Genomic DNA, 12,892 nt, shown 5'->3' with positions numbered 1-12,892 from the left:
CTGGCCCTTTTTTTACATATTCCATCATGATGGCACTAACTTTGTAGTTTGACTTTCTTGATTCTTGTTTTTTTCTGGGTCTGTACGCTCTTGGTTGAATGCAATATGCCGCAGGCCCTTATCATCGACTTCAAAACAGGTTTCCCTTTCCTTCCTCCGCGTTGTCCTCGGGTCTTCATTTCAGATGCAGAGTGAATTCTACACGGTTGTGTAGCAGGGCCATGGTTTACACAACGTGTTGCGATCACTGTCTGGAGAAGCAGAACGGGGGCTGCTGGGAAACGCCTGCAGTGGGCGCACAGAAACGCATGTGCCGTCAGAATAATAGTAATAACGTACTTTTTAAAGCGGCCCAAGCATGAGCAGGTCTGACCGTCTGTACGTTTACATATTAACATGTTTATGGACATTAGCATATGACACAAGCAGAGAGCTCGAAAGCATACTTGTGTGCCTATGTATTCTGCTACCAATGATACATGTTCTGTGTGTGTGTGTGTGTGTGTGTGTGTGTGGACTTCTAACAGGGGGAGGCTATATCTGCACCATCCACCTTCTGTAATCACTGCTGTTTATGGCTACATAAACACGCACACACACACTCGCCCTTTTGCCTCCCTTATTTAATCTATTCTTTGCTCACTTGTACACACATGCACGCACACAAACATACGCGCCTATATACATTGTGGCCGCTGGGTGTCTGACTGGCTGTGTGATTATTGCCATCTGGTCCGGGGCTCTTATCACTTTTGTGAAGGAGGTGGATGACACACACACACAGGAGCCCGACACACCTTCCCCCTCCTCCCCCGTCTCTCTCTCTCTCTCTCTCTCTCTCTCTCTCTCTCTCTTTCAGCCACGTCCCGTCCTTCTTCTTTTTCTCTACGGCGGCAGAGTGGCAGCGTGGCGTCTGCGCTCGGCCCCGCACACTGTGTGCCAGTTCTGGGAGATTGTCATTAAAGCCAGACATGAGCTCATCGGCCCAGCTGGGCAGACAGCCCATTACAATGCTCAGCAGGGCCCTACCGCAGGGGCGAAAAGAGCTCAATACCTGCTGATTGTCTACTCTTTCTCCCTGTCTGCGTCTCTGGGTCCCTCTCTCCCTGACTCTCACTCCCGTTTTCCCTCTCTCTTTCCTCTCCTCATATCCGTCCATTAATTCATTAATTAATTCTGTATCAGGTATCCTCCACCTCCGGCTGCGTCCGTCTCTTCCTTGATCCGTCCCATTCGAGCCGTCTTCCTCTCGCTCAACCCTAAACTTGGAAACACACTGTCCGCCCGTCGTCTCTCTTTCTCTTTTTCTTTCCCTCTTGTCTCTCCCAACATTTTGCCTCTTGGTGTCATTGCAGTGGTGCCTGCGGCAGTGAGAGAGGGTTTTTGTTTTTTGTTTTAAATGACAGGGGTTGAGAGCGAGGTGCTTGTGTGTGTCTAGAAATGACAGTGCTGGGTGCACCTGTGCGGACAGGATATGACACGGCGCGCTGCGGCCAGACAAGGGCAGGAAGCAGCAAACATGATGTGGCGTGCCAGACAGTTTTTTTTTGTCTTCTTTTTTTTTTTTGCTAAAGATGCCCGAACTACAATTGATACCTAGACCCACCCCCGCCACCCCCCTCTCCAACTCTGTGTGGCGAGATGCATTGCGGTTAATTCATGAATCCCATTCAGCCTTGGTATTAAGGCTGAGTCATATCCATCTTTTGTTCTGGCATTTGGAATGGCATTCAGCAATACCGAACGTACACAGAAGTACGAGTCAAGTTATTAGTCTGTTTGAAAACGTTATGTTCCAATGGATCACCGTCATGTGCGCGTACTTTCATTACAAAATGTGTCCCTTTGGATGAACACAGATTAAGAGATGCAGGATACTAAATCATTTACTGTAGTTCAGACTCTTAAGTGTGTTGTGCGGATCTGAAAGTGGTGCGGGTTGGTTCTTGTCCTGCTTCATGAAACATTTGGGCATCTGGACAAAGGGATTTGCTCAAGTTCAATGGAATCACCCAATTGCTGTTAGGAGCTCTGGAGGTTTTCCATGAGCCGTGATGCACAGCAAATTAGTTGTAGCGCACTGGTGAATGATGAATAAAGGAAAAGGAACATTTATGCTTAATCTCTCCGACCATGAACACAACTCCACTTTTCAGAAGATATGGTTAAAGCGGCGAGGGAACGGATCAAACATTTTCATAAATAAATAATTTTGTGACGACACCCTGAACTGTGATCTAATGTTCGGTCACAGGAGCGTCAGGTATATGCAACCGATGAGGGGTTGGTGTTCCACTGCATCCTAGACGTGGTGCAGAGGGAGGGGTTGAGGAGCCAGCCTCTTTGCTAGGCTAGTCAAGTTCTTTCGTGCCCACGCCATGGACATAATTCATTAGGGTGCGGATTGACAGCTCATTACTATGTTTCCTGGCCGATACCGAACTCATCCGTCAAGAGAACAGACACCAAGTAAAGACTACGTCCACGTTAGCATTAGCCATAGGTGTGTGCTAGCTATAACATGAACATAAGGGGGGGGGGGGGGGGGGGGGTGGGGGGTGTCACGGATCATGCAGCCCATCACCTGATGCGGCTTTGCTTTTACGCTACAGACCAATCTGCACCACAGTTATTTCTATTTCTACATTACACATTATAGTACAATGACAATGTAAATGAGACAAACAGAAGATGCAAGCCTTAGATTCAAGGTTAAAAGGTAGGCTGCTCAAACAATGTGAACTTTCAGACTCCTTTGTGTGGCTACAAAGTGTACTGCAGATTTACATGTTAGATGAAGTACCAAGAAAGAAATTCCAATGAATCATTTGATGGGCCAAATACAATTGCTCACGGCCCCTACGTGGAGCCCAAACCAGGACTAAAATGTGAGTGTGCTGTTGCATTAAGATTTCCAGACCAAAAGAAGACCAGACCATTTGATGCAGGTGTCCTCTCCATGAAAGAGACCTGCTGAGTATAACACGGGTGTCCATCTATGATCCACAAAGACCTGGTTCTCAACCTCACAGTCTGAGGGCGAGTACAAGGGCACATCTCTGTATCTGCTGCAGGGCGCGACTCTCTTCGTTCCCTCGCGGTTTTCTGATGAAGACAAGTTGTAATTGATTCGAGGCTTCATCAGGGAGACAGCTTTGGTTTCAGCTGTCAGGAGATCGACTGAGACACCAGAGAAGTGGAACACTTCTTTCCTGCCCATGTTCCTGGGGGGGGGTGGGAGGGGGGACAATGAACCTAACTGAGCACTTCCGCCCTGAGCCACGAGATGGCGCTGTGAGTAAATGAGTAAGCTTTCAATTATCTCCTTGTCAATCATCTCTAATGCACATGTTACAAAAATGGGGCAGGAAACTTGTTCTTCAACATTCTCTTCTAATATCTGAAACATCATCAACATACACGTGCACATCTCATGTGGAGTGGGGATGTCCCGAGCAGTGTGCCAACAATGGTGAAGGTCTTCCCTTTCTTACCCGCATTCAAAATAAAATGAGAAGAACCCGTTTTATGTATATATATATATATATTTTTATTTTGGGGCATAACATGAAGATGACATCGGTGCAGTGAAATTCTAAAGTTCCTAATAGTGACACGGGCACAACGCTTTGATTAAAGTATTCTGAGCATTCCTCAAATGCAAGATGAGACAGACGTTTCCCAAGAGAGATGCAGTGAGCCTGTGTGTGTGTGTGTGTGTGTGTGTGTGTGTGAGTGTGCAGACTGCAGTCAGAAGCGGGGGGGGGGGGGGGGCTGCTAGACTAGAGTGCATTTGGTATTCAGCCGTGCCTAGTATTTATCTGTCTGCTGGCTGTCTGGTCTGGCCTGTTAGCCGTGTCACCCTGCGTGCTCCCCGGGGGGACTAAATGGACACTCCAGACAGCTCGCGCGTGTGTGGCTTTTTGTTTTGTGAGTCGATCGAGGTGGGCTGCAAAAGGAGAGAATCGACGTTTACCTGCATGTGTGTGTGTGTGTGTGAGAGGACAATGACCTCATATTGAGGCGGGCAGAACATCTCCTCTGCCCCCCACCCCCCGCCCCCCAGACTGATATTGCCGCTTTGGCGGCCCTTCGATTTGTTGCTTCAATAAAAACGATGACAGCTGCCGGGCGTTTTGTAAATTGCGTCAGGGTCATGCGTCTATTTTTATTCGTTCTCTCCTCCACCTTTCAGAAAGTGTCGCTCGTGGAGCAGAGCGTGGAAGCTATCGAGGCCAAAAAAGCCTTTACATGATTGGATATAGAACTTGGCCAGCGATGCGGCTCCTAACGCGCAACATCTGGTGGAGGTCTGTGCTCTTCTCGTCGGCTTGTTTTCCTTCCCAGAGGCGCTTTTTATTGCCTTTGGTTACGGGTGTTTTCAGCATACAAATGGTACCCCCTCCCCCCCCAACCTTACACTACAAGATTGTCTGCCGTGGATCGGGAACAGATCTCTCTTACTTGTATGATCTGAAGATTCGTCCCTGTGCTACTGTCTCCTTGGCCTGTGCATGCTATACTTGCCCTTATGGGGCCACCTGAATGCCCCCGTCAATGCGTCTTAGTCTTCAGGGCCTCTCTCTCTGATTGGAACAGTCTAGTTTATTTATAGACTACCGACAGTCCTGCGCTTTAGAGCGTGTCTGTTTGTGTGTGTGTGTGTGTGCGCATTGGGCTTCGCTGGTTAGCTTCAGAGGGGATGTGTTGGCTGAAGGCGGGGGCTGGGGGGGGCTTCTTTGCTGCACATGTGCCCCCGAACCACAAGACTCGCGCAGGGGGTCACCTCAAGGTTAGCCCCCTTCAAAGAACCGTCTCCATTGGCTGCGGCCCGCCGTAACAAGGGAGTGAAACTCAAAACGCTCTCCACAACCCTCCCCCGGACACACCAGACCGACCCCCCCCCCCTCGTCTCCCTCCTTCTGCTCTGCTCTTCCACAGCCATTGTCAACCATGACCCGGCCGTCTGCTAGCTCTCTGAGTCAGGTCAGCCGGTGAGGAATCTCCCCCCCCCCCCCCCCCCCCTCCATCCCAGATACACACACATGGATATAAACCCTGCCCCATCCCTGCTCTGTGGCTGCCTTTAGTTCCACCTGGTACAGCTCTACAGCGCACACGACAACAAAAAGCACATTTTTCAGACTCAACTAGAAAGAAAGTAGTCTGCTAAACCAGTGCAACACTTTCAACAGAATAAATGGTAAAATTTATGAATATTCAAGTAGCATGATAGCCTATTAATGCATTTTGCAGCTAATATATGCAAGGGGCTTCATGAATATTATCACATTCTCACTAATACTAGACAGCAACCACCGAGCAGGATCCAAACGGGGGCCTTTGCGTTAACAAAAATAGTCTTTTCTCATGTAAAGACAGTCCCTAGCTAAGATCTGAAAGGAATTCCCGGTTTTGTGATCTATCTCGGTTTTTGGTGTAAACAAAAAGGTTTGAAATGTTGTCTCTGTTGCTATACGCTATTTGCATAATACAAACGTTTTTTTTTCCTATTATAGACTCAAAATGTAGTCTAGTGAGAGTCTTTGCTTAAACACGAGCTGACACAGGTTTACTTGTGAGTCCAGGCTCTCTATTTGAATTGTACAGGCGATTCTGAGTCGCATTCTTCATATTTTGGTCCAGTACAAGTTGAGAGTCGTGGTATTTCTGTCGCTCCTGAAGGCAGCACATATTTTCGCCCCCTCCCTCACCCTCCCTGTCTATCCCGCCTCTGAAGCACTCCCATTGGCCAAAGCGATATTCTGTCACTTTGTGGGCGAGGCGTCCTCCCGCTGTGTGTGTGTGTGTGTGTGTGCGCGCGCGCTCTGCTACAGTAGAGGAAGGACAGCTGCTCTCAGCGGCGGAGGAAGGAAAACTCTACAATGCGTTATCCACGGGCAATGGCTGGTCCCCAAAACCTCCTCGTAGTTCACTCAGCGAGCTGCTGCGAGACAGACATGGCGTGATTAAAGCCGTGGGGACAATAAGTGCGAAACTGTGGGGAGTTACTCGTCGCGGCGGACTGTGCTGCCGCTGCCTGGAAGTTTTCAGTTGTTTTCCCGGTCCTGGGGGCCCGGTGGCGGGCGGCGGTGGCGGCGGTGGCTCTCATCCCGGAGCGGTGTCCCGGTCTGCCCAGCCCCATGCAAAACCTAACGGCCGCTGGCGGTCCCGGCAACTCCAATGTCACCTGCTCCTGCAACTGCACTGCTTCCCAGCCACAGGGAATGGAGATATGTGAGTCCATTTCAAATGTGTCGCGTGCGTCTGACCGTTAATCCGTGTGATGTGCACGCTCCGGTTCGGCGACAGAAGGGACGAACCCGACCAGGTCCCTTAGCTCGCTGCAGACGCAGGACCGACAGTCCGATGCGAAACGATGGGGATTTCACACCAGTTATTTGTTTTTTTTTATTGTCTTTTCTGGTCTTCAATGGACTTAAAGTTTGTCATTGACACATAATATCAAGTTTACAATGGTTATCAAACTTTATGTCTCGCTATAGCAGCCATTACGTCACACAGTCATGCTATTAGTACTTAACAGTTAACGTCATGTTGCAGTAAAACAACTTTCATATTCGCGTAGCATTAGCGCCAGTAACTTAATGCAATGTATGTACTTAAATTGAGAGCTCTTTCGTCTGTGAGCTTTCCCTTTTCTGTTTGTTCTGGCCTCACTTTTCCTCCCCGTTGGGGGAGAGAGTTGCTGTTCTGAGGCCTGCGCATATGCTGCGAGGGATCACCACACAGGGTTAAATAGTTTGCCTGTCAGCACAGACAGGAAACGCTTGAATGGTATGTTATGTCTGTCTGCCTCCTGAGCGAGCCCAGAGAGAAACTATCATTATCAGCTCCCCCCCCCCCCCCCCCCCCCCCCCCCCCCCAACCCCCCCCCCAACACTGCTGCCTCACCACATCCACTGCAGATGGTTCTCTTTATGGCTGAGGACACAGAGACAGACACACAAACAGGGGGAGCAGCAGACAGACAGGTAGAAATGCTGAGGTGTGTGTGTGTTGGTGTGTGCGCGCAGTCAGACAGATCTGCAGACCAAAAGAATACAAATAAGTGAGAGACAGGCCATAGATTCACAACCAGAAAAAAAGCCAGACGAGCAGGGACAGAGCCGTAAAGCTCTTTCCCAGACACATCCACGCACACACATGGGTATAAACCCTGCCCCATCCCTACTCTGTGGCTGCCTTCAGTTCCCCTGGTACAGCACTACAGCGTTGTCGTGTTTATGTGTGTCCCTGCACACTTAGATCCGTACGCTGACACATTATGTTGCAATCAGTAGTTATATTCTGGTAAACTGATTAAATGTAGAAATCACATGTCAACAGAAGTCAGCAGTAGCCAGACGTATTGATGGACGGCCAAACGGACAAGCTGCAGACACGCAGACCGGCACGCAGACAGGGTTACAGTGATGTGTAATTTCCATCGAGGCCAGGCCTGGGCAGTGTGAGGTGAACGCGGGATATTAGATGGAGATTTGGCAGCAGAGTGCGGTTTCTGCTGACGCCACATTGTAACCAAGAAGTGTGTGTGTGTGTGTGTGTGTGTGTGTGTCTGGCAGAACTGGTGTTCTACCATTTGTTTTTTCTGTGGCGTCATCGTATTGCCAGCCAGGAAAAAAACAAACACATAGTCAGGCTTGAACGAGTGCATCCACAGACACTCTGATACAGCAGAGGGAGACTAATTAGATAACCCTGCATGATACCTCATACAAGCAGAGCTGCAGGGAAAAAAGAACCAGGTCAAATATGTGTGTATTTAAGTACATAATAGACTGAGTACTGTATTTAAGAACATGCATGCGTCTGTTTGGAGCTAAATATAATGCTGGCCTGGTATTTTCAACGTATTCTTTGTCATCTGAACGCCTCACGCGTCTGAGGGAGCTCAATTCACAAGTGGTTGGAAATAGCTGTGTCCTACTGTAGCGGCCGTCTGGTTCTGAAAAGAGCTCGTGTTTGTCGGCCATGTTGTCATGCAGACTCTGCAAAGGCTGAATAATGTAGCTCATGCTTTGATGATTTCTCTGGCTGAAGAAAAGGGCTACAGTCTGCCTTTTTTTCTTTCCTTTTTTCTCTTCCTTTTTAAAAACCGAGCGGGCAGTGTGCTCTCTTTATTCAGACAAGGAGGGGGATCGAAAGGGACCATGATAACACAGAGGGAATCACGGTGCAGACAGCGGGTCACAGCCCGGAATCGCACCCCTGCACTGACTGGGACACATGCGTAGAATTGAAAAGGAAGTAGGACGTGTAACACGTGTCGGCCTCTGTCTGTGGCTTGCTGTTGGATTCCATGTGGTTATCTGCTGTTGTAGGTGTGCTGTTATAAATTCTTAAAGGTATTGTGAGGTCCCGAGGTCAAACGGCACAGCTTCAAAAGGACTGCTCCATTTTGGTCACATCATTTAGCTGAAACCTACAGTTCGAGGATTGGATCCTCTATCTGCACTTTTAAACCACAGTGAGGTTAGATTGAGTGTCTGCTGTTATAGGAAGTTGCATTGTGAAGGCCTCATTCCCTGCAGGGTCACTGTAGGCAGGTCCTCTGTCAACACTATTCAGTCATTTACTCCTGTAATAGCTTACCACAGGAAGAAACAAAAACATAACATAAATCCAAGACAAACCCTCCTCCTTCATTACTGTTTGCTGGTTAATATTTGCCAAATGATTTAATAATCCATTATACCAGATTGCATTTGAAACCATCACCACAACCTTCCATATTTTGGCGTCAACTTGGTCCAGAAGTAACTAAGTTAAAGCCTTGAAAAAGTTTGGTCACCTATCAAAACTTTTATCCTCATAGTGAGGCATTCTGTCTTGATATCCGGACCAGAAGTCAGATGCAATACTGGCACAAAAATCAACACCTTTCAAGTCCGACCCGGGCCGTCATTGTGACTAAAACCTTTTGAATGCAGCGGTGCCATGCACCCGCCTCTTGGGGCAGGCACGGGTGCACGCGTCAGAGACTCGGGCGTCTGTCTTCGTCTCTGTGTATGTAACAGTCGGCCTGCAGCAGGGGCCAGCCAGCCAGACGGATGGAAACGGCCTGATCTGTAATCCCGTGTGTGAGTGCGGTGAGTGTGTAGGTGGCGGCGGGGGTCATCTGTCAACCTCCCTCAGGCCAAACACGGACGCCCGCTACTTGTCTACTCTCCCCGGGAAGACGCGCGCGCCAGAAACATGCACGCATGGGTGCGCACGCATGCGCTCCAGCGCAGTTCTATGCACACAGACGCATGCAGACAGCCACTCGCCGGCTCAGCCAATATTTACCCTGCAGTCTCTCGCCAGACAGCCAATCCAATCACTCACTAAGCTCTTTGTTGTTTGTTTGGGGGTGGGGGGGTGGGGGGTTGCCTCTTGTTTGTGGAGGTGTTGTTCAGTTTGGATTTTTTTAAATTTCGTTTTTACTAACTAATTAATTAATTAATTCAATAATTAGCCCTGTTTTAAAGAGGGTCTAATAAAAATCCCTAAGGGAGGGGCTAAGACAACCAAACACCATATAAAGAGAAAAAATCTTTTCACCCTCCCAGACAGATTTTCTTTTTTTTTGCGATCCCTGCTGCTGTAATTAGTTTCACAGGGAATTTCCACACGTGGTTAGTGTCTCTCAGTGGAGCCTTATTTAGTCGACCACCTCTTCTAAGCTAAGGGGGTTACAGCAGTGAAGAGTGGGGCTGAAACATGTGTGGGGTTAAGAAAGAGCTCCTTGTTTTATGTAAGTCAGAGGGCAGAGGCTGTTTTTGTACACCACGGGGGGGTTGACCTGCAGATGCACTCTGCTGGCTCAGGTGACTGCAGCACACATACAGAGCACACTGCAAACATGTCCGTGTCGTAAAGTCCTCCAGGGAGAGTGTTGGTTTTTGCCAATTAATTACATCAATGCAGTAGAAAGACTTGCCTTTCATTCCGTAAGTTGTGTTTTTTAAACCTTTTAAATCCAATACCCTCCTTGTATTTTTTGTAAAGTTTAAGGGCAGAACCACTTCCTCTATTTGGCAAATTTGCTTTATATTAGTACTTTTTGTGACTGTATCTCCACTATTAATAACAAGTCCTCTGGGTTTTGAGTTTGGGCAATGACGTCAAAAATGTTATATTTCATTTGGAAAAAGTGCCAGTAGTTTTATTTATTATACATATGAGTTTTAATTAATTAACATTTTTTGGCCAGACTTTTGAATCAAGTTCAGTCATCATTCTGGTTGAGTAATTCCCCTAAATTGTTAAGAAGGGCAAAAAGCCTTAGACTCCTTTTTATTGACTTCAGACAGGTTTCACGATGCCTTTGGGAGGTTTGGACCACAGCGAGTTGGGTCTTAGCTTTGCGTGTGTGTTTTTGCAGTCTCACAATGCTCCAACACTGAATGTAAACATAACATCAGGTTGTTTGCTTGAAAGCAGCCTGAGGCGATCTGTTCCTATTTCAATGAATATTTGTCTTGTGGACTGAAGCTGTGCGTTTGGTGTGTGTTTGTTTGGACCCTTTGTCTCTGTGTCACTGATCCCTCACACACTTGTCCAGGGGGTGAACTTCCTATAGCAGCAGGGACGGGCTTTGTTTTGTTGTTATCTTTGTGTTTTATTAGGTCATTTTCTGTTTGCCTTAAATCAGCTTGACCACCGTCCACATTTTCATCCTGTGCGTGTGTTTTTGGAGACAGACGGACAACCTCAGAGGGGAATCGTTGCCACGTAGAGGGTCGGCACACTTCAGCCGATCCGGGTCAAGTTCAGGTGACCACTTGCCAAGTCCAAAGCAATGAGTGGAAAAAAAAAAAAAAAGGTCAATCTTCAACCCTCGCTACTCCAGCAGCATTCACAACCTCGTCACTGGCTGCCGGGGCTCCCTTTGTGTCTAGATTCTTCACCCCCAACCCCATGCACACACAGACACCCTCCCTCAGTCCCCAAAATGCCCTTGGGACCAGGGCAGATTTGTAGTCCTAGTGTGTTTGGAGATAGGCCATCCGTCAATGTGTGTGTATGATGGCGGGGTGGGGGAGCTGTTAGTAGTCTGTCTCAGTCAACATCTATTTACACCCAGTCTGACTACTGGAGACGTTTTAGAGTCCCAATGAATGAATCAGCCCCCGCTGTCTGCAGGGCGTCTCGTGTCCCCCGGTCTGGGGACATGCACAGGGACATATTACAGTCAATCAAGGCTCCAGACAGTACACAAGCACTTCTTTTTTTCTTTTTTTGTGCCATGTTGCAGATTTGCTTTCCTGAGCATTGAGACAAATCAAACTGCTTGACATGTTTATTACCCTTTGTGAGCCCAAGTCTCTCACTGCACCTCTCTCTCTCTCTCATATGAAACAAAGCAGCGATTATTGCTTTGGAATTACAAACGCTGTTTTTGCATCGTATTAGACAAAACAAGGGGGGAAAAAAAGAGAAGAATCAAGCAGAAAGGCTGTGCCGCCCGCTGTTTGTCAAATTTTTGGGTAATCCGTTTGTTTATGTGCGCAGGAACACCCAGACTGTGGAATAATGACATGTCTCTTCAAGTGGTTTGCTGGATTCTCTTTGGATTTTGTAGAGGATTACGTGGAGAAGTTTCCAAAGGGGTGGTGGCATGTGTTTGTGGTGGCGGGGGAAGGGGGAAGGGGGGGGGGGGGGGGGGGGTTCAACTGAAGGAAAAGCCATTTTCATACACTGCACTAAGGAAATTGTTTGCATGGCTTTCAAATTATCTCTTGCACAAGCAGAAGTTTCAGTTTGGAATTTGCAAGAGTATGTATCCTTATTGGTGTGTAGCGAGCAACGGTCTTATCTTTCACTGTTTAATTTAAGTTGTAAGTGCATTATTTAATCCATGCACTTGCATTTAATGATGCAGAAACATGCAGCTTATTTGTAGGGATGAATACATTACAAAGGGTTGGAATGTATCAACTGCACCTTGGACTTGAAAATGGAAATGGAAATAGTTTACGTTGTCTCACACCATTTTGTTCTTTTTTTTTTTTACAAATCATTTATAAAAGGGAAACTCTGTACTACAGTAAAAGAAAGGTGCATGAAAGCTATTGTGGCTCCTGAGGGAGCTGTTTTGAAGCCTGATAAGTTGGCTCCAGTGATTACTGAATCAGCGGCGGTCGGGTCGAAGACGGCTTTAAGAAAAGAAAATGGGAGTGTGGAGTTGGGAAGTAGTGCGCTTACTAGACCTCCGCAAACTCTGCCTGGAGCAACGCGCTCGAGGCCACATTAGCCGCCACTAGCTTAACACACCCAAATCTCCCATCGAGACTTGCAGTGTAGGACAATGTCTGGAATGGAAAAGTCTGTTCTGTTGCATCAATAAAACCACAACAACTCAAAAGAGGTCAAAACAGTGGAGCACTCTTTTAAAGATGTGCTCTGGGTTTTTCTGACCCCTTTCTGACCTGATAATGCGATTAAATGCACCCAAAAGGATTTCAGCAAACCATGTCTGAAATAGTCTGTGCATATTGAATTTTCAATACTCTTTGTTTGTTGTTTTTACAATGTACGATCGAGAAAAGAGCCAACTTTTTGGTTAAACTGATCAGCAACTATTTGAATTGGTTAAATAGTGTGAGTAATTTTAAAGAACAAAATTGTGAATATTTTTCATTTGTGATATTAAACAGAATATGAGCTGAGCACAAAATAAGACATTTGAGGATGTCATCTCTTGGGCTGCAGGAAACACCGATCGGCATTTTTCACCATTTTCCTTTTCTTGACCAAAACAACAATCCTGTTGATCAAGATAATTATTAATTTGGCTGAATCCTAACTGAAGAGCAGCTGCATACAGGGGATGTCCAATAAATCTACATGACTCCTCATCACTATGAGTTGATTGTTCCCCATC

At 47.2% G+C, this 12,892-nt stretch overlaps 1 protein-coding gene across 3 annotated transcripts in view; it reads left to right on the top strand.

Moving 5' to 3' along the window:
* ldlrad4b (low density lipoprotein receptor class A domain containing 4b) overlaps positions 1-12,892 on the top strand; it is a 142,143-nt gene that overhangs the window by 109,098 nt on the left and 20,153 nt on the right. Inside the window, exon 1 of one of the 3 annotated variants that reach the window (XM_037453078.2) lies at positions 5,806-6,237. The exons of the other annotated variants lie outside the window; for them this stretch is intronic. Within the exon in view, the coding sequence (XP_037308975.1) occupies positions 6,144-6,237 (94 nt within the window). The 5' untranslated portion in view covers positions 5,806-6,143. Of the gene's footprint in view, positions 1-5,805; positions 6,238-12,892 lie in introns of those variants that run through there. 3 annotated transcript variants of the gene reach the window in all.

The sequence above is a fragment of the Pungitius pungitius genome, chromosome 11, assembly GCF_949316345.1.
Source record: "Pungitius pungitius chromosome 11, fPunPun2.1, whole genome shotgun sequence".
NCBI classification, from domain to species: domain Eukaryota; kingdom Metazoa; phylum Chordata; class Actinopteri; order Perciformes; family Gasterosteidae; genus Pungitius; species Pungitius pungitius.
The sequence above is the reverse complement of the archived record's forward strand: the minus strand, read 5'-3'. Positions and strand labels throughout refer to the sequence as shown.